At 39.7% G+C, this 19,674-nt stretch overlaps 1 protein-coding gene across 8 annotated transcripts in view; it reads right to left on the bottom strand.

The window, feature by feature from the left end:
* The window catches only part of ATP9B (ATPase phospholipid transporting 9B (putative)), a 290,806-nt gene that overhangs the window by 251,908 nt on the left and 19,224 nt on the right, over positions 1 to 19,674 (bottom strand). For 5 of the 8 annotated variants that reach the window (XM_043508242.1, XM_043508239.1, XM_043508236.1 and 2 more), the window contains exon 2: positions 14,866 to 15,042. In XM_043508242.1, the coding sequence (XP_043364177.1) occupies positions 14,866 to 15,042 (177 nt within the window). The remainder of the gene's footprint in view (positions 1 to 14,865; positions 15,043 to 19,674) is intronic. The other 3 variants (XM_038389752.2, XM_043508240.1, XM_043508238.1) reach the window with 1 other exon arrangement.

Here is a 19,674-nt window from a genome sequence, read left to right as displayed (position 1 = left end):
CGAGTTTTGTTTATTTTATTTCTTACCCTCGGGTGTAATGTTAGTAAAAAACAGAGAGGTAAAGATGACAGAAACCAAGACACTACACAAATTGGAGTTAGCCAGAATGGAGGCAGCGGGAGAGGCAGAACAACACCAAGCAGCTGCCCACAGTAGAGCAATGGAGGCCAAAGACAAAGAAATGGAGGCAAGGACCAAAGAACTGGAGGAGAAGGAAAAAGAGAGGAAGCATGTGGAGGAGAAGAAAAAATAGAGGAAGCATGCACTGGAGATGGAGAAGGCAAAGGCTCAGCAGAATATACCAACAAACCCTAGCAATCCTTCTCCAGGTACCACTTCCCATTCCAGAAAGTTCTCCACCTACAAGACAGGCGATGATACCGAGGCCTTCTTAGAAAACTTCGAAAGGGCCTGCCTTGGGTACAGCATCTCTACAGACCAATACATAGTAGAGCTGAGGTCACAGCTCAGTGGACCCTTAGCTGAGGTGGCGGCTGAAATGCCAAAGGAAAACATGAATAAGTATGAACTGTTTAAAACAAAGGCGAGAGTCAGAATGGGGCTAACACCCGAGCATTCCCGTTGGCGGTTCAGAGTCCTAAGGTGAAAACCGGACGTGTCATTTACCCAACATGCCTACCACATTGTGAAACATTGGGATGCCTGGATATCAGGAGTTAAATCTCCAGCAGATTTTCCCTTTCTAATGCAAATGGAACAGTTCTTAGAGGGTGTTCCTGAGGAAATAGAAAGATACATCCTAGATGGGAAGCCCAAAACTGTAATCGAGGCGGGGGAGATTGGAGCCAAATGGGTGGAGGTGGCAGAAAAGAAAAAAACTGGTCGCAGTTGGAGCGGATACCAGAAGGGACAACCTCAGACCACCCCCATTATCAGGGGCTGCCCAAGGCCCCATCTACCCCACAAGGAAACCTCCAGCCACCTTATCGTCCCATCACACCATTCTCCAGCAACCCACCTCACCCCAGTGACCCGTCAGCTGGACGATGTTTTAAATGTAACGAGCCGGGACATGTGAAGGCCAACTGCCCCAAGAACCCCAACAGATTACAGTTCATTGCACTGGAATCACACCAAAGGTCCTCAGGCCCAGATACCTCCCAAATACCCTTGGAATGGAGGGAAACTGTGAGTGTGGATGGGAAGAAGATCACCAAGTGGAGGGACACAGGAGCACAGATGTCGGCCATCCATGCTTCCTTAGTGGACCCCAATTTAATCAACCCAGAGATCCAAGTGACGATTCAATCCTTCAAGTCAAACTCTTTCAATCTGCCTACAGCCAAGTTGCCTGTCCACTACAAGGGCTGGTCAGGAACGTGGACTTTTGCAGTCTATGATGATTATCCCATCCCCATGCTGTTGGGGGAAGACTTGGCCAATCATGTGATGTCAGCCAAGAGGGTGGGAATGGTCACCAGCAGCCAGACTAAACCAGCTATCACGCCTAGTGCTGTTCTGGAAACTTCTACCAGGACCCGGTCAGAGGTGATGGACCTGGACCCCAGACCAACGTCTGCAACAGCAGTAGTGGATCCAGTTCCAGAGACCCAGACAGAGACAGTCCCAGAACCGGAACTGGCAGAACAACCAGCACCAGACCATTGCCAGCACTGAATCCAGTACTTGCAACCCTAACACCAGAAGGCCCCACTGAACCTGAACCGACAGCAGCCGATAAACCTACACAATAGGCTGAGCCGGAGCCTGAACCCCAACATATTGCACCAGCGGAGAGTGGTTCACAGTCAACGGAAACACCCCCATCCCCTACATAGCTTCCAGAGGGACCAAGCATAGGTCCACAATCCAATGAGGAACTGATGTCTCCAGCATCAAGGGAACAGTTCCAGGCTGAACAGGAAGTAGATGAAAGCCTCCAGAGAGCTTGGACGGCAGCACGGAGCAACCCACCACCTCTCAGCTCTTCTAATCGATCCAGGTTTGTTGTAGAAAGAGGACTTTTATACAAGGAAACTCTTTCTGGTGGACACCAAGAAGACTGGCATCCTCAGAGACAGTTGGTAGTTCCAACTAAGTACTGGGTCAAGCTCTTGAGCTTAGCCCATGATCATCCGAGAGGCCATGCAGGGGTGAACAGGACCAAAGACTGGTTGGGGAGGTCATTCCAATGAGAGGGAATGGGCAAGGATGTTTTTACCTATGTCCAGTCTTGTGAGGTATGCCAAAAAGTGCGAAAACCCCAAGATCAGGTCAAAGCCCTTCTCCAGCCACTGCCCATCATTGAAGTTCCATTTCAGCGAGTAGCTGCGGATATTCTGGGTCCTTTTCCGAAAAAGACACCCAGAGGAAAGTAGTTCATGCTGACTTTCATGGATTTTGCCACCCGATGGCTGGAAGCAATAGCTCTAAGCAACACCAGGGCTAAAAGCGTGTGCCAGGCACTTGCAGACATTTTTGCCAGGGTAGGTTGGCCCTCTGACATCCTCACAGAAGCAGGAACTAATTTCCTGGCAGGAACTATGGAAAGCCTTTGGGAAGCTCATGGGGTGAAAAACTTGGTTACCACTCCTTACCACCATCAAACAAATGGCATGGTGGAAAAGTTTAATGGAACTTTGGGGGCCATGATATGAAAATTTGTAAATGAACACTCCAATGATTGGGACCTAGTGTCGCAGCAGTTGCTCTTTGCCTACAGAGCCTACACATCCCAGTTTAGGGTTTTCACCATTTGAACTTGTATATGGCCGCGAGGTTAAGGGGCCATTACAGTTGGTGAAGCAGCAATGGGAGGGGTTTACACCTTCTCCAGGAACTAACATTCTGGACTTTGTAACTAACCTACAAAACACCCTCCGACCCTCTTTAGTCCTTGCTAAAGAAAACCTATAGGATGCTCAAAAAGAGCAAAAAGCCTGGTATGATAAATATGCCAGAGAGCGTTCGTTCAAAGTAGGGGACCAGGTCATGGTCTTAAAGGCGCTCCAGGCCCATAAAATGGAAGTGTCGTGGGAAGGGCCATTCACGGTCCAAGAGTGCCTGGGAGCTGTTAATTATCTCATAGCATTCCCCACCTCCAATCGAAAGCCTAAGGTGTACCATATTAATTCTCTGAAGCCCTTTTATTCCAGAGAATTAAAGGTTTGTCAGTTTACAACCCAGGGAGGAGATGACACTGAGTGGCCTGAAGGTGTCTGCTACGAAGGGAAAAGTGCTGGTGGCGTCGAAGAGGTGAACCTCTCCTTGACCCTTGGGCATATGCAGCGACAGCAGATCCAGGAGCTGTTCACTAGCTACACGCCGACGTTCTCAGCCACCCCAGGACTGACTGAACGGGCATAACACTCCATTGACACAGGTAATGCTCACCCAATTAAAGTCCAACCTTACCGGGTATCTCCTCAAGCTAAAACTGCTATAGAATGGGAGAGCCAGGATATACTACAGATGGGTGTAATCCGACGCTCTGGCAGTACATGGGCATCTCCAGTGGTTCTAGTTCCCAAACCAGATGGGGAGATACGTTTTTGTGTGGACTACCATAAGCTAAATGCTGTAACTCACTCAGACAACTATCTAATGCCACGCACAGATGAACTATTAGAGAAACTGGAACGGGCCCAGTTCATCTCTACCTTGGACTTAACCAAAGGGTACTGGCAGGTATCGCTAGATGAATCCGCCAAGGAAAGCTCAGCCTTCACCACACATGTAGGACTGTATGAATTTGGGCTGCGGAATGCACCCGCCACCTTCCAAAGACTTGTAGATTGTATCCTAGCAGGATTAGGAGAATATGCAGTCGCCTACCTTGACAATGTGGCCATATTTTCGGATTCCTGGGCAGAACACCTGGAACATCTACAAAAAGTCTTCGAGTGCATAAGGGAGGCAGGACTGACTGTTAAGGCTAAGTAGTGTCAAATAGGCCTAAACAGAGTGACTTACCTTGGACACCAGGTGGGTTAAGGAACTATCAACCCCCAACAGGCCAAAGTGGATGCTATCCAAAAGTGGCCTGTCCCAAAGTCAAAGAAACAGGTTCAATCCTTCTTAGGCTTGGCCAGTTATTAGAGATGATTTGTACCGCAATACAGCCAAATCGCTGCCCCACTGACAGACCTAACCAAAAAGGAACAGCCAAATGCCGTTCAGTGGACCGAAGAGTGTCAGAAGGCCTTTAACCAACTTAAAGCGACACTCATGTCTTACCCTGTACTAAGGGACCCAGACTTTGACAAACCGTTTCTAGTAACCACAGATGCGTCCGAGCGTGGTGTGGGAGCAGTTTTAATGCAGGAAGGACCGGATCAAGAATTCCACCCTGTAGTGTTTCTCAGCAAAAAACTGTCTGAGAGGGAAAGCAACTGGTCAGTCAGTGAAAAAGAATGTTACGCCATTTTCTACGCTCTGGAAAAGCTACGCCCATATGTTTGGGGATGGCGTTTCCACCTGCAAACTGACCATGCTGTGCTATGGTGGCTTCATACCGCCACGGGAAATAACAAAAAACTTATTCAGTGGAGTTTAGCTCTCCAAGATTTTGATTTCGACATCCAACACATCTCAGGAGCTTCTAACAAAGTGGCTGATGCACTCTCCCGTGAAAGTTTCCCAGAATCAACTGGTTAAAATTGTCCTTGAGATGTGGAAAATATTGTTAGTCTTTATATACTTGGTAGTATATTTAGAGGTGCATGTGTCTTATTAACTCTGTTTTTTCCTAGAGCTCCAGGAGGAAATCCCAGCTAGCGTTTCACCCTAGCTGTGATTTGGGGGCGTGTCATAAAAATAAAGGGAAGGGTAAACACTTTTAAAATCCCTCCTGGCCGAGGAAAAATCCTTTCACCTGTAAAGGGTTAAGAAGCTAGGATAACCTCGCTGGCACCTGACCACAATGACCAATGAGGAGACAAGATACTTTCAAAGCTAGAAGGAGGGAGAAACAAAGAGTCTGTGTCTGTCTGTGTGATGCTTTTGCCCGGGGACAGAACAGGAATGGAGTCTTAGAATTTAGTAAGTAATCTACCTAGATATGCGTTAGATTATGATTTCTTTAAATGGCTGAGAAAATTAAGCTGTGCTGAATAGAATGGATATTCCTGTCTTTGTTAAGGATTTTTATCAAGCCTTCCCCAGGCAGGGGGTGCAAGGTTTTGGTGAGGATTTTGGGGGGAAAGACGTTTCCCAACAACACTTTCCCAGTAAACCCCATCAAATGTTTGGTGGTGGCAGTGGAAGTCCAAGGGCAAAGGGTAAAATAGTTTGTACCTTGGGGAAGTTTTAACCTAAGCTGGTAAAAGTAATCTTAGGAGGTTTTCATGCAGGTCCCCACATCTGTACCCTAGAGTTCAGAGTGGGGAAGGAACCTTGACACCCTGTGTGGATGTGAGGCAGGGAAGAGTCCAGTCCTCCACTTCCTGAGTACCAATGTCTCAGAGCTGTAAGGGCTCTCCTGAGCTTCTGTCTTGGATCCATGGCAATGCTGTGCCACAGGGAAAAAAGGAGCCAAGGCAGCAGTGACAGGAGAGAGAAACCATCATGCACCAATGCCCAAGCTAATATGCTCAAGCCCTTCTTTAAGTGCAAAATAACTTAACCTTGACTATGGAGACATGGCTAGCACCTCCATAATTATAAAACAAACATACTAATAAAAATTTCTTATGGAGAATAGCAATAGTGGTAATTAAAAAAAATTCCATAGTTAATGGAACCCAGCTCAAAACCTAGTTGCAGGCTACAGCATTTACTGCCCCCGACCTCTATAAGGGGTTCTTCCATTCAAGAGGGAACTGCAGAGAGGGCAGATGAGAGGGAGGAGGCTGGTAAGGTTTCTCCCCTGATTCAAAAGGAGTGGGAAACAGAACCTGCACATTAAAAGGAAGGTCCTGCGCCGAAAAACGCAACATGAAGGTTCAATATAGGAGATTAATTTCTAACCTCAGTGGAGGATTATGGGCCTCATTCAAACACATTAAACAGTGCACATGAACATCTCGTTCTGGATGGAAGGACAAGTAAGAGGGATGTAGTTTTTTAGGTTGAGGCCAGCCCTGGAAGAAAAAAAAAAAAAAAAGAGTCCTGTTTCCTGAGAAGAAGGGGTACCGAACTAAGGCTAAATTAAACTATGCAGGATAGAGGAGAAGATCTGCTAAGGTTAGAAAAGTAGGAAGGTTCCTCATGTCCTTTGTCACAGGGAAGAAGGAACCAAGGGAGGTCCGAGCAGCACTCCATACACATAAGGATACTCTACTCTGGGACTGAATACTAGGGAGTGCCATATCCCTTAAGATGGAATGCATGAAGATACAAGAAGAACTTCAGTTTACTTGCAAGTAGATTTTAAGATGCCATATATGCGTCTTTTATAGAACTGGACCATGTTTTAAGAAACATCTATGCAGTAGTCTTACCAGACTCAATGATGTGACAACTAGTTCTCTCTCCCAGGCATAGCAATAATATTAATCATTTTGTGATATTTAGCTAACTGAGCAGTACAAAACCACTGATATCATTAGAAAGGACACAAACCTCAGTAAGGTAATTGCACACAGAAACTCTAAATAAAATGGAGTGCTGCAGGTAAGATGGTAAATTTGGATGCACTGAGAGAAAAAAATCTTTTGGAGTAATTATTGTAATTTTACAATACTCAAAAAGGCTTTCTTTTGAATAGCAGGGATAATTAAGTACTATAACTGATAAGGTTTACAATTAAACATTTATCATATGCTGATGTTTGCTGGATCATACCAGTTTAAAAGTGTAAACAGAGAGAATTTCTGAGAAATATTTGATTTCTGTTTAACTTTGACCAAACCTAGCTAAAGGTAATGGGAGAGAAGTGAAAAAGATTGGTGACTAAGCCATTTCAACTCACCGGATTTGATGTAACTCACCCACTTGCTTTTCATTGTGGTCAAATGAACTTACGGAGAAGATATACACCAGTATATGTACACCAGCAACGCACAAAAGGAAAAATGTAGAAGACCAAAGCCCCTATCCTCTTTAGGACGACATAACACATTGCACTTGAGATTTCACTTTTTATTCTGTCAAATCATCCCATCCAACGAATTGATAGACCTTTCCATTTAGATCCAGGAACAATTATGAATGAAACTGCATGTAGTTGGCCTTGTAATGTTGGAATTGATAAGGACAGACAGTTATTTTAAGACCAAAAACTAAGTTAAAATGGAGTTAAGCTTGAGAGCATTTACCAGTAATTTCAACAGTAAACCCATTAGAGGGTAGTTGGAATTATCTCCAAAAACAAGCAGTACAAACAAAGGAAATTCAGAATTAAGGCTACATTTAAAGAAATCCTAACACACTAAAAGTATGGAAATACATACGTATACACCAAAATAACCTTTACTTTGCTGTGATTGTTGACACCATGCTGTGTCCATAAATTTATTGTTTGTGATCCCAGATTAGATTAAATGATTTTTAAAGACAACAGATTCTTTCATATTTTTCCCCTCAAGGTGACACTACAGGGCAGAGTTAAGTTTGATCGCCCCCTTTACTGTGTACTTCCATATTTACATCTGGATTTTTGGTAAAAGTGTAAGGTTGATGGGGTGATTGTATCTTTTACCTTTGTATGCTATTTAAGTAATGGCAAAATATCATCCTGCTTTAGAAATAAAAATAAATACTGCAGTTTGCTTAGACTGAAAAATGCTAGGGCCAGCCCTGATCTATATAGTCTTGCTATGAATGCCGGAGGATTATATTAGATGACCTTTCGAGGTCCCTTCCAGTCCTATGATACAAAACCATTAGGGGAGATCCTAAGACAACACGGATTGCCATGCCATCAATAAAACAAATTTAAAGAAATGATTATATATATTCTGGGAAAATAAAGGAATTTTAGCTTTTGAATGTATTTCTGCTGATGCAGCTCTTCAGAATTTAACTGAAACAGCTTCAGGGTTGCGTGAAACCTTATTTTTGTCTTGGTCTGTAAAACCTTCGTCTGTGTAAATAGGAGGGTGAAACAGAATGTCTCAAGGGAATTGTTTACTTCTGGTGCCAAGACAAACTAACAAACAAAAAACAAGGCAACAAAAACAAACCAGTAAGATAAAAACCAAGTGGATGGCAAGTGGGATGAACAGCAGATAGATGTAGACAAATAAAAGTAAGTTTTAGTAGGGTAAGAAAAAATGTATTAGTTTAGGTTAGTTATTGTGTTTAATGCATAAGAACATTTTATCCAGGAGTTCAGAATAGATAGGTACAGAAATGAGGTAACTTGGTAACTGAATCCGGGCAAAGTTATGGAACAGGGTGTAAAAGATAATGACTGACCAGAGTCAATCAGAGGGGGGTCCAGGAGGGCAATTTGACCTGGGCCTCAAGCGCAAAGGGAGCCTCAAATTTAGACATTTGTTAATTTTTTGGCATTTGATAAGTTTTGCAACTTATTTTTATGCGCATCCCTATCGGACCAAAATGTGACACACTCTCTCAGCTTAGAGCTGCAAATTTAAGCAAATAAGAGATGTGATTTGGTAAAAGACTTTTTTTTGCACAGAAAAAGGCTAGAAAAGCATTTGTTAAATAAAAAAATATTCAAATTATCTCTCTCTCTCTCTCTCTTTTTTTTGGTACCTTATTTTGTTTTTGTGAGTCATCATTTTTTATTTTTATTATGACTAGGAGCCTCAAAAGCTGGAAATAGCCCGGCCTCTGAGAGGGCCTATGACTAACAAGAGAGTGGAGAAGACACAGACAAAGAACACAGCAGAGACCAGAGATTTGAAAAAGTCACCCTATCCCCCAGTAGAGGTAACTTGATCAGTTATTTCTCTTGCCTTCTCCTTTTTTGCATGTATCTGTGATTCATGGGGGGTAACAGCTTTATCTTAAAACATACAAAATAAATGCTACAAGAAACTGTTTAAGCATAAATTGGACCTCATTGGATCTCATTTGTCACCCAATGTGTTACTAAGGTTGAGTCAGCATTAAATTATATTTCATTCACACTGTGCCCAACTTAGGTTACAGTGCACGAACTTTACCAAAACAGATTTGCATCCTACAGCAGCAGTCTCCCAAAGCCACACTAGCTCACACGTTATGGGAGAGTCCCGTTATATGGGCAACTCTCCAAATCACAGAAAGCTTGGTTCTCTAGAGCAGTACTTCCAGCCAAATGACTCATATTGCTTAAATAGAAGAACAGGCTACCTCTAGGGATAGAAGCTTGGCACAGCAGCTTGACTGACTTGGCAGCTAACAAGCAGGTAATGTTTCGAGAACAGGGGCCTCAGACAAATTTTAAAAGATTTGGTTTATTTATTTATTTATTTTTTTATAAATCTTTGATTAACCTCTAGTGGATGAAAACAGATGTCTCTCCTTTCTGCCCCGCCTTCCTTTCTTTCCTTTCCCTCCCTTGTCTTTTTTTTTTCTCTCCTTTTATTTTTCAAAAAAAAAAAAATCAAACACAAATAACTTGACAAAAAACTGATTTACACCAACAGCAGCAAGTCATACCTATCACCCCACTTTTCCAAATTATTTAAAGAGACACTGCTGTGCCCTCTGAAATGTTTACTCAAGAAAGTAAGTCTAATTTTGGACAAGGAATAAATCTGGCTTTTGAAACATGAAAATTTATACAGGGGTTTAGAGAGTATGCTAATCAACAAGAAGTACTTTAGCACAGAAGCACAGCTGATGAGTTTATAGGTAAGTACATTACCATGATTAATCTTCAGAAAACTTCACAACTGAAGAATAAGAAAATAAGATGATAGTAAATACGATGCATTTTTTATTTCCATGCTAGTGGGGAGGGATAAATGCTTTGCTTTCTGATCAAGTCCTATCCTTATAGTTTTCCCAGCAACAGTTAGCATGGAGTGATGAGCCACCTTTCTCTGAATAATACCTTCCTCAAAGAAATGCATATACCCAAAAGAACAAAATTAGAGCACAGTCCCACATTACAGTATATGAAACTTGTTTTGTTACATTCCAAGAGAACACTTTATGGCAAACAGTAATTTTGTGCATGGAGAGATGAACAGATGAACCGCTATGACTAATAGATGAAAACACTCCGTTTTTTAACTGGCCTTCAAGTTTGTATTGTGTGAATCAATTCTCAAAATTAGTCTGTAAAAACCACAGTACCTAATCTGGTGTTTAACCTCATTTCTAGATGTATGATTTCTTCAGATGTTAAAGGCTTTTTGCAACCCTCAGTATCTGCTTCAGACTATGAAGCAACTGAATTATTCCCTTTCTTGCTACAGAGCATTTGAGCAGAAGGAAGCTCTCAAACTATTTATTTGAATTATATGGTAGGAAAAAGGATAGCTGAAGGCAGTCACCATAATGACCATCAGCTTGGTAAATACTGAAAAGTACAGACACAGGAATAAAGTTTGTGACTGGGAAACAATTGAGATACTTCTGATAACAAGTATTGATTGGCACATAGAGATAAGCACGCTTTAAGCCTTCAGATGCAAGAAAGTCTCAGCTGATGGAAATTATTATGGATTTGCCAGTTCCATTTTTAAATGTTTCTGGAACAAATGAGTTTTAGTACTTTGGGATTAAAAATCAGTCAGTCCCTGTGCAATTTATAACCACAGCAGGAATCCCTGTCAGTTCATGTGTAGACTTTAAGATGTCCAATCTTGCCATCATGAGTCCTAAGTAGTTTAGGAGTACATTAACTCAGACTTGTATGCATGTCAAAAATCCGTCAGATCCTTAAGGATATTTACAATCTGACAGTATTCAAACATTCAAAAATTCAGATTTAATAAGTGCTAAAATTAACATCCTATGTCATCAGAAATGTTGTGCAGTAGATCTCAAGGGCTCATCAATTAAACAACTAGATCAAGTCATTTTCCAATATTAATGTATTTGATTGCCAGCAGTATGTATGTAAGTAATCTCATAACGTTCATTTTTAGATGAAATTCTGATTAAACAAAGATCCCTACTGTAATCAAAGACTGATGGTATGATATGTTCCTGATATTTGTATTTTTGTTTATCTGACCTCTGTAAAGACCTACATAGTAAATACTCCCAGGAATGAAAAACAATTAAAAGATTTCAGCCTCCAGGAGACCAAATATAAAACACAGTTTTAAATAATAAAAGATGTTACATGCTAATTATGAAGATACAGGAAACCTTTTCTTTAAGATTTAGCTATGAGTTTTACCATCTGGCTACAAATTTTAGTAACAAAATTAGGCAAATGTAAAAAAGATGAAAGACAGAAGTGTACCAACCCAGTTGTGTCAATACAAAAACTATGATAAGCAGATGGGTTGAAATAGAAGGAGTTTCCTTTAGGTATGTCCATTAACTATCTTTTTTTTAACCCAGTTCATAAAATTATACTGCTTTGTCTGAAGAAATAAAAATAAATTCCCCACTACACTCACTAAATGCTATATTTAAAAATAGCAGCAAATGTTAAAAAGGCTCTCTACTATTTCACGTACTACATGTGTTTCTGTAAGTCAAAAGCTAAAATCCAACTCTACATCCCTAATGCAACAAGTTTCTTTTCTTCTCCTTACTTTTACCGTACAAGCTTACTTGTCAGTAGCTTTTTCAAAACAGCATTTTTATCAAAATAGAAAGATAACATAAAAGCTCTGCATAGATTGCAAGGGTTAGCTATTCCTTATTAGGTTTTAAGTAGCAGAAACTACTTCTCCAAAGAAAACATACTGTAATTATTGTACTCAACAGGTAGCTTCAGTAATCAGGCCAAAAGCAACACAGTCGTCATGTCATTCTTAAAGATCAGCATTTTCCCATGCTTCTGCATAACAAATGCGTTGCAGATTAATTGAAAGTGTACAGGCCATCTTAGAGCCCAAATTAATCCGAGCATTTGATATCCCCTTCACTTCATATGGAAATGCCATTCAATGGCACCATTTTCATAGGGACAAAGTGTTTTTTGATAACAAGTGGAATGTAAATCTCATGAGAAAGAAATCAATCCAGCCCAAAGAACTCCAGAGAATTGATTTATGTCCATTATAATTTCACAAGCTTGAAGAGAATTTGTAAATTAAGGGGGAAATGATTACATCCACAAAACAGCTGCTATATCACTGTTTTCTTTTTAACGGTATTATGAAAAAAAGAAATAAGCAAAAGTTATACTGGTTACATTACAGTCTACAGGAAAAAAGCTCATTTAAAATCATGAATTGCATTACAAATGGGAAAGGCAAAAATTCATCTCCACAACAGGCAAATTTCCTAATAAAGTACACTATTCTATTATGGTCAGCACTCTTAGCAACTACTCTATACTGTAGTTAAAGGTTGTCCACGGGTTTCCAAAGCCCAGGGACTTATTCATATGCGTTTAACTTAGTCAAATTTCCCACATTTGTTCTCTGCTAGAGTGATATTTTTGAAAGTTTGAGCAAAAACAGTTCAGACATTTTCAAATAAGATGACCGTAATCAAAGACTTTTGACATACAAAAATATTTGCAATTTTGAGAAGCTCAGTATTGCAAACCCCAAGAGTTCAAAAACCAAGAGGTGGAGCCCCAAAAATTATGAAATTTTAAAAAAATAATTTTTTTGGTCTGTCTTCTCTCTTTTGAACTCTCCATACCCACCTCAAGCTTGTGTGTGACAATTTTACAGAGCTATATCTCATAAATTGACAGTGACCAAAATGATTTTGCTCCCTGTGGTAGGAGCTCTCACTAGAGTACACAAATGAAATCAAGGCCCCATTGTGCTAGGCATCATACAAACACACAGTAAGAGACAGCCTTATTGTTTTACAGTTGGGTCTGCCACTCTGGAAACAGGAAAAAAAATCTCTAACACTCATCTCCATCCTAAACACAGTTAATGTTTACAATACATTATTCTTGAAGGGACAGCTCACATTAAGCAAATCAAAATAATAATAAAAGGAATACTTGTGGCACTTTTTTGCGAATACAGACTAACAGGGCTGCTACTCTGAAACCTGTCAAAATAATGACGACACTGACCCTACTGCAGGGTGTCTCTGCACCCTTGGTGGTACAGTAATCCCTACCTATCTAGTAGTGTGCTGGTGTACTAGTTACTCAAAGGCAATTACAGTAGACATTCTTAGCACTAGCATTCAGTGGGTTCCTATATATATATTCACAGAACCTGATGAAGTAAACAAGGATTGCTTTGTTAGGGCTGCCAAAAATAAGAAATACAAATATTCTAGTCACAATGTCTTAAAATGTCACAAAGGATAAACCAACTAACTCAGATTCCAAAAGGGCAGCCCAGTATGCGTTACAAAGTAGGGGCTCCTTAGGACTAATGCCAAGGATACTCCCTCCTGGAAAGGATCATGAGCTGGCCTGCAAATCCCCCAGCCAGAGTTCAGTTCTTTTGTCAGTCTCGTTTGAACCAGTCTGTGCATGAACTGTTTCTCAGATACTGACTATCCACTTATTACAGCCAGTGCTGTCACCCTTGCCAGCAACAAGCTATTTTTCTCAACCCAGTGATCCAGCCTACCCTCTCCATCCAACTCCAAGGCTGCCCACTATACAGCCTGCTGTTGTCTCCCACTGAGGCCTGCTCCCTCCTCCCCCCCCTTTTTTGGGGGGTGGGGGTGTATTGAAAACTTTGTTTTACTAACTAACTGAAAATAATCCACAGGCACTAAAGTTCTTAATCAATATTCTACTGGCACTGCACATAAATGCATAAAACTGAGTGTTCAAGAAGGTAGAAAAAATAAAACAAAAACACTTCATAAAATATTTCCCACACACACATATGCAATAGCCCTCACAAAAATGGCTAAACCATTTTGGCTCAACCTTTCAAAAAAATTCATCTGAAAGGAGAGACAGCCTGGAAATTTTCAGCCCAAAACGTGAATGTTACTTAAGTGTATGAACAGCTATAATAAAGGGTTAGAATGTAAACTTATGTAACTCCACAGTGTGAGTGGTAATTATTATTTAGCATGGTTCAAAAGCATCATCAGAAATTCTGCAAGCTGTTATATGCTGATGAATCCTTCACCCATACAGAGCCTTCATGAAGCTTTCAGAGCTCCATACAGCCACAGGGATCTGCCCACACAGCAAGTTGCACACGAGGAAAAACAGTTTTACTATAAACAAAGTAACATAGCACAGAATGAATACAATGCTGTAATTTACTGATGGGCCTCCACCAAAGGCATAAGAATTCAGCACCAGAGACTAATAAACAACAGTAAAGTAACAAGAGCTAATTCTACTTTATTCACTCCAGGGATATCAGTTATATGTACCTTCTATTTGAAATGTTAACTTATAATGCATGAATTTACTTTTCCTTTTCACCAACATCAAACAAATCTAGGTGTTACTCACTGTTAGTAAATTAGTATTAACACTGTCAGGGAGATCAATGAAAATATTACTATCTTCTCTCCAGGTAGAGTTTTAACTGGAAGTGAGGACCAACACTGAATACTGCCCATTCTGGGCCCCTTGACAGGTGTAAGTATGGGGTTAATCTATTTTAGGGGAAAGCACTACATTTTTTTCTGGCAAGCTGATTTAAGAAAAAAGGAAGGTGCACTGCAGCAGCTGTTTGAAAAGTTATATTAAGTTCCAAAGTGGCAATAATGGATTGACAGAAAACAGATGAGGTGGTCAAAAATGTGCATAATAAATAGAATTTATCACATGAATATCACCACCACATCAATTTTATGCACATACATGTGCACACACAATATCATATATACATACACATATTTATACACACACACGGACATTCATATAAAACTAAAAACATTTAATTTATTCTATGACATAACAACAAATAGCAGCATGCAACAAACCTGGCACAAAGGAATTTCCATCCACCACAGATAAACCATTCTAAGCCTCTCTTTCTGTGAGAAACTCTGGCTCTTGGTAAAGTATGGTAATCACTTTCATCATTTTCAAAGCCTTCTTCCGACATCATTAGTGGCATTTCATCCAAAAGGGAGGACTCATCTTCCACTTGGTATCTGTTGAAGTTAAATAAGAGCATTAAACAAAGGTAGATGGTATAATAGCGGTATATTGACTATCTATGAAATTCTGAAGATTGGTCTTAAATCCAAGGGATATGTTTCAGATTTCATTATTTTGGAGTTCTATAATAAAAAATCATTTCAATTTTTGCATACGACACGTATGTTCAACACACTCTCACAAATCAAATGTTTGCCCTATTTTGGTTTGAGTTACACTATCTGTCTTTTAAAGAACATCTCACATTGGTCAGCAACTACCCTGGTATTATAAACTGTTGTACGCAGAATGCCTTATCCACAGTTTGCTAAACACTGTATAAATATCCAGAGCTGCATAAATAAAAATGTTTAAGACTTCAGACATCCAACTTCATACTTTCAAAGGCCAATTTAAAAATGTGTTATACTATATAATTTTTTTATGTTTAACAATGCTGTCAATAGCATCAATTTAGTAGGTAAAAATTCAGAGGAAATGCAAATAGTGGCATTCAGTTACATGTCAGTGTAGACTGGAGTGTCAGATAAGGTACTCCCTGCCTGCTCATTTCATTTCCTTATAACCTCATTAGCTGCTTTCCTGATACACCCCCCTTTCTGCTCTTTCAAGTGCAAGTTAGAAGCACTTCATTAGCATACAATTTTTACTTCCATTAGTATCTTTGCGTCTGGCCCACAATTTCTACATACCATATCAATTCAGTATCATTACCTATAGTAAACACATGTATCTTATTTTAAGTCTTAAAAGGTTGCAAAGAAAATTAAAGTCGTTTTGCAATAGCAGGTGAATCACAATAGATACCCCTATGCCGTCTATCACAAAAGTAAACTAAGCAGATTATGATCCTTTCTTTAATAGGCACTGAATGATGCAAAAAAAAGTTATAAGGCAGAACATTGACTTTTGTACCCAGATATCAAAGAGGTTCTGTACTTTGAAAGATTTTGCTCCACTTTCATTACCTTTCATTGGTATGAAAATATGAAGAAAAATAGTGTGACAAATCCCAAATTATAACTCAATCTTTTTTGATGAATCTAATCCCTCCTTTTACAAAGTTGCCTTTATAAATTATAGTATTCAAATAACTAGATAATCTTCTTAGATACTAGTAATTCTAATCAACATTAATGTCAGCCTTCAACATGTATGGTAGGAGTACACACAGTATATAATCAAAAGATACTGTAATTTCAAACTAACAGGTTCCATGCATGTAATGGCCAACAGAGACTGGATGAAGGAATGCTAACAAACTATAAGGCAAATTACTGTCAACTGCTTTAGCATCTGAAGTAGAAGTCAAGCACTACTACATTTGTAAATGATACTACTTGGCACTGTACGTTGATTTCACTGACAAAAGTTAACTTGTAGTATTGAGTAGACCTGAGCTACTGCACTTGGGAGTTAAAAATAATTCTAATCATACAGTAAGCATGAATAACTATTCACCATTGTGATTAAGTACTGAGTCTGGAGGCTTAAAACTACCTAATAGTAGTTTCTGCTTAACTGAGTTACTTAGTGTTCAAATATCTGCATGTTCTTCTAATAAAATTAAGATTAAGCAAACTCAAATATGCACTCCAACATGATTTCTACAAGAACTTTAAACCATTTTATTGTCATCTACCTTCATCCTATTCCTATCACTGAATATTTCTAGTGTGAGGGGAATAGAGAACTGAGATTAAAATGGAGACAGAGAAACAAAATAGTATCTCCATACTCTTAGCATGGTACCTTTTTGTCTTTGGGTTGTTGCTTTTTCCTCTCCAAGTAAATGAACTTGAGAGAGACCACAGAAAATTTAAGCCCAATATGCAGTGAAAAAAAAAATCAGCCAATCACACAGAATCACAGCATTTCACATTCATTTAAGGTATGGTAGAAAGGAGAATGTCTAAAATATGCTTCAACAACATTCTAATTGGAATATGCAGACATACTATTTTCCCCTTCCGTTCCCTTTTTCTTATATAGCACATAGTATAGTATATAGCCATTATATAGCTCAATTCACTATGTCATATTTTTAAATGATCTGTTAAATACTTTATGTTATTTTCAATTAACATGGGCCTTTCTTTTTGCTTCTTTGCTTCTAACACAAATACAGGTTATGCTGTCTCAGGATTTTCTTGTGAGCTTTAACACCTTAATTCAACACATATATTAAATCTTTAACAAAAGTTTTCTTTATCCAAAATGTCAGATCACTGAATATAAAAGGTGTTAAATAACAACGTCCAGATTCTTTGGAGTGCTGAGTATCCACTGTGCTCAGAAAAGATATGGGGAAGGCTATTACAGTTGACATTTTTAAAGTGGATCTTACTCGGAGGACTTGCTCTAGCACTCGTTAGCTTGCAATGAGTCCCAAGGGACCATACACAAGCTAAGAATAGCCAAGCACAGCACTATGGCCGTGCCTGATGCGTCTGAGCCCCTCCCTGCTCTTTACCATTAGGACCAAGTAGTACCAGCTGAGAGCTAACCCACAAAGGGGGAAACTCTCAGCCCAAACCCAGCTGCTTTTCAACCCTTTTGTGCTGTCAAAGCTTTGGAAAAGGGCTATAACACTACAGATTCTGGTTTAAAAGATGTCAACACTGAGGCTCTGTCTACACTACACAACTTTTAGTGACATGGCAGTGTCCACACTACTGTGTTGCTGGAAGTCGGGCAGTGTAAACACAGTTTATCCTCACTTTTGCCATCAAAATACTTCACCCCCTAGGTGAAAGGGGGCTCCTACCAACAACAAGCCATTTACACTGCCACTTGCCATGGCAAAACTTGTGTCTGGTGGGGGAGGGGGAGGATTTTTTAAGCACCTGTGAACAACAAAAGCTTTGTCATTCAATTGGCAGTGTTGACAAAGCCTCAGTCTGACTAACAGTCCCTTCCACTAGCTGGCTCAACCTCCTTTGTTATTTTTATGTTCCCATTTCACTAGTTTTTCAGATAGCTCAGAGAGGACCTGAAATTCTAATGGAGAAGAAAGAAAGCAACACGACACACAAACTTAAACCCTGGTTGAAAAATCAGTGGCTAAATATAACCTCACAGTTTTCTGGGTAATTATTGGGGTTAATATTGAGGGGGAAACAACTAAAAGAGAACAGTAAGCTTTCGAGTATACTTTAAAAGAATTCAGAGTAGCAGCCATGTTAGTCTGTATTCACAAAAAGAAAAGGAGTACTTGTGGCACCTTAGAGACTAACAAATTTATTTGAGCATAAGCTTTCATGAGCTACAGCTCACTTCATCGGATGCATTTAGTGGAAAATACAGTGGGGAGATTTATATACATAGAGAACATGAAACAATGGGTGTTACCATACACACTAACGAGAGTGATCAATATAGATCTCTATCAAGCATTCTTACAACTACAATACCCACCTGCTGAAGTGAGGAAACAGATTGACAGAGCCAGTAGAGTACCCAAAAGAAAAGGAGTACTTGTGGCACCTTAGAGACTAACAAATTTATTTGAGCATAAGCTTTCGTGAGCTACTGGATGCATCCGATGAAGTGAGCTGTAACTCACGAAAGCTTATGCTCTAATAAATTTGTTAGTCTCTAAGGTGCCACAAGTACTCCTTTTCTTTTTGTGAATACAGACTAACACGGCTGCTACTCTGAAACTTTGTAGCAGTTATCTTAACCCATCTTAACATATTATCTTATGAACAACTTCCCTACAGTTTTTAATTATGTCAACCACTTCATTTCCCATTGATGATGATTAAAAAAAAATCTGTCCTCTATAGCAATTGTAGCAACTCTAAGGTGCTACAAAACTTTTCTTTTTGCTATAAAGTTTGAGAACCTCTGTTGAGAGGAAGAGCATGGTAGAAATTAATAAAAAGCATATATGTGAGAAAAGTAGTAAAAAAAATTCCCATTAAGTTACTGGAACGGGATGAGTGGGAAAAGGGGTTCAATTTTTGTGCTGAGTTTGCAACAAGATATTGTAGGAGAAAATGAAGATGAGATTCAGCAGTTGGAAGAGATGTCAAGCCTGGAGATCTACAAGTCATCAGGAGCAGAAGAAGCCACAGAATGAACGAGGTTGCCCAGGAATGGACTGTAAAGCAGAAATATCCGAGGACAAAGACCTGAGTCAAACCAGAGTGGTAGGAAGAACCAACAACTGAAGGACGTTAGTAGAACGGGAAAATAGCGTTATCTGGCAAAGAAGATGTTAAAGAGAAAAAACAAATCTGTATAATGAAGACGGCATCTGACAGCATCAGGACATGAATAGAGGAAGTAAACAAAGTGTAAACAAAAACTGGGATGTTTTAGGACAAATGCATCATTTAAAGAGGACAGTAAAGGTATCGAGAGCAGAGTTATAAAAGAGACCACTGAATCAACCCAAGGAGAGGGAGGTAGTGAAGTATCATCTAAGAAGTTGCATACAATGTAGGATTGGAGATCTAAGAAAGAATGCAAAATGGAGCAAGGGTAGCAGGCCGTACTAAGGCAGATGTGCAATACAGGTAAAGAATCTAACTAAAGACAAGATAAATTGAGGAACTGTTCCAGACTGAGAGGTCAATAGAGAAGGTTTCGGAACAAATTTATATATTAAATAGTAAAGTCAC

This window comes from Dermochelys coriacea, chromosome 2 (assembly GCF_009764565.3).
Source record: "Dermochelys coriacea isolate rDerCor1 chromosome 2, rDerCor1.pri.v4, whole genome shotgun sequence".
In the NCBI taxonomy this organism is placed as follows: domain Eukaryota; kingdom Metazoa; phylum Chordata; order Testudines; family Dermochelyidae; genus Dermochelys; species Dermochelys coriacea.
This window is presented reverse-complemented; position numbering and strand designations above follow the sequence as displayed.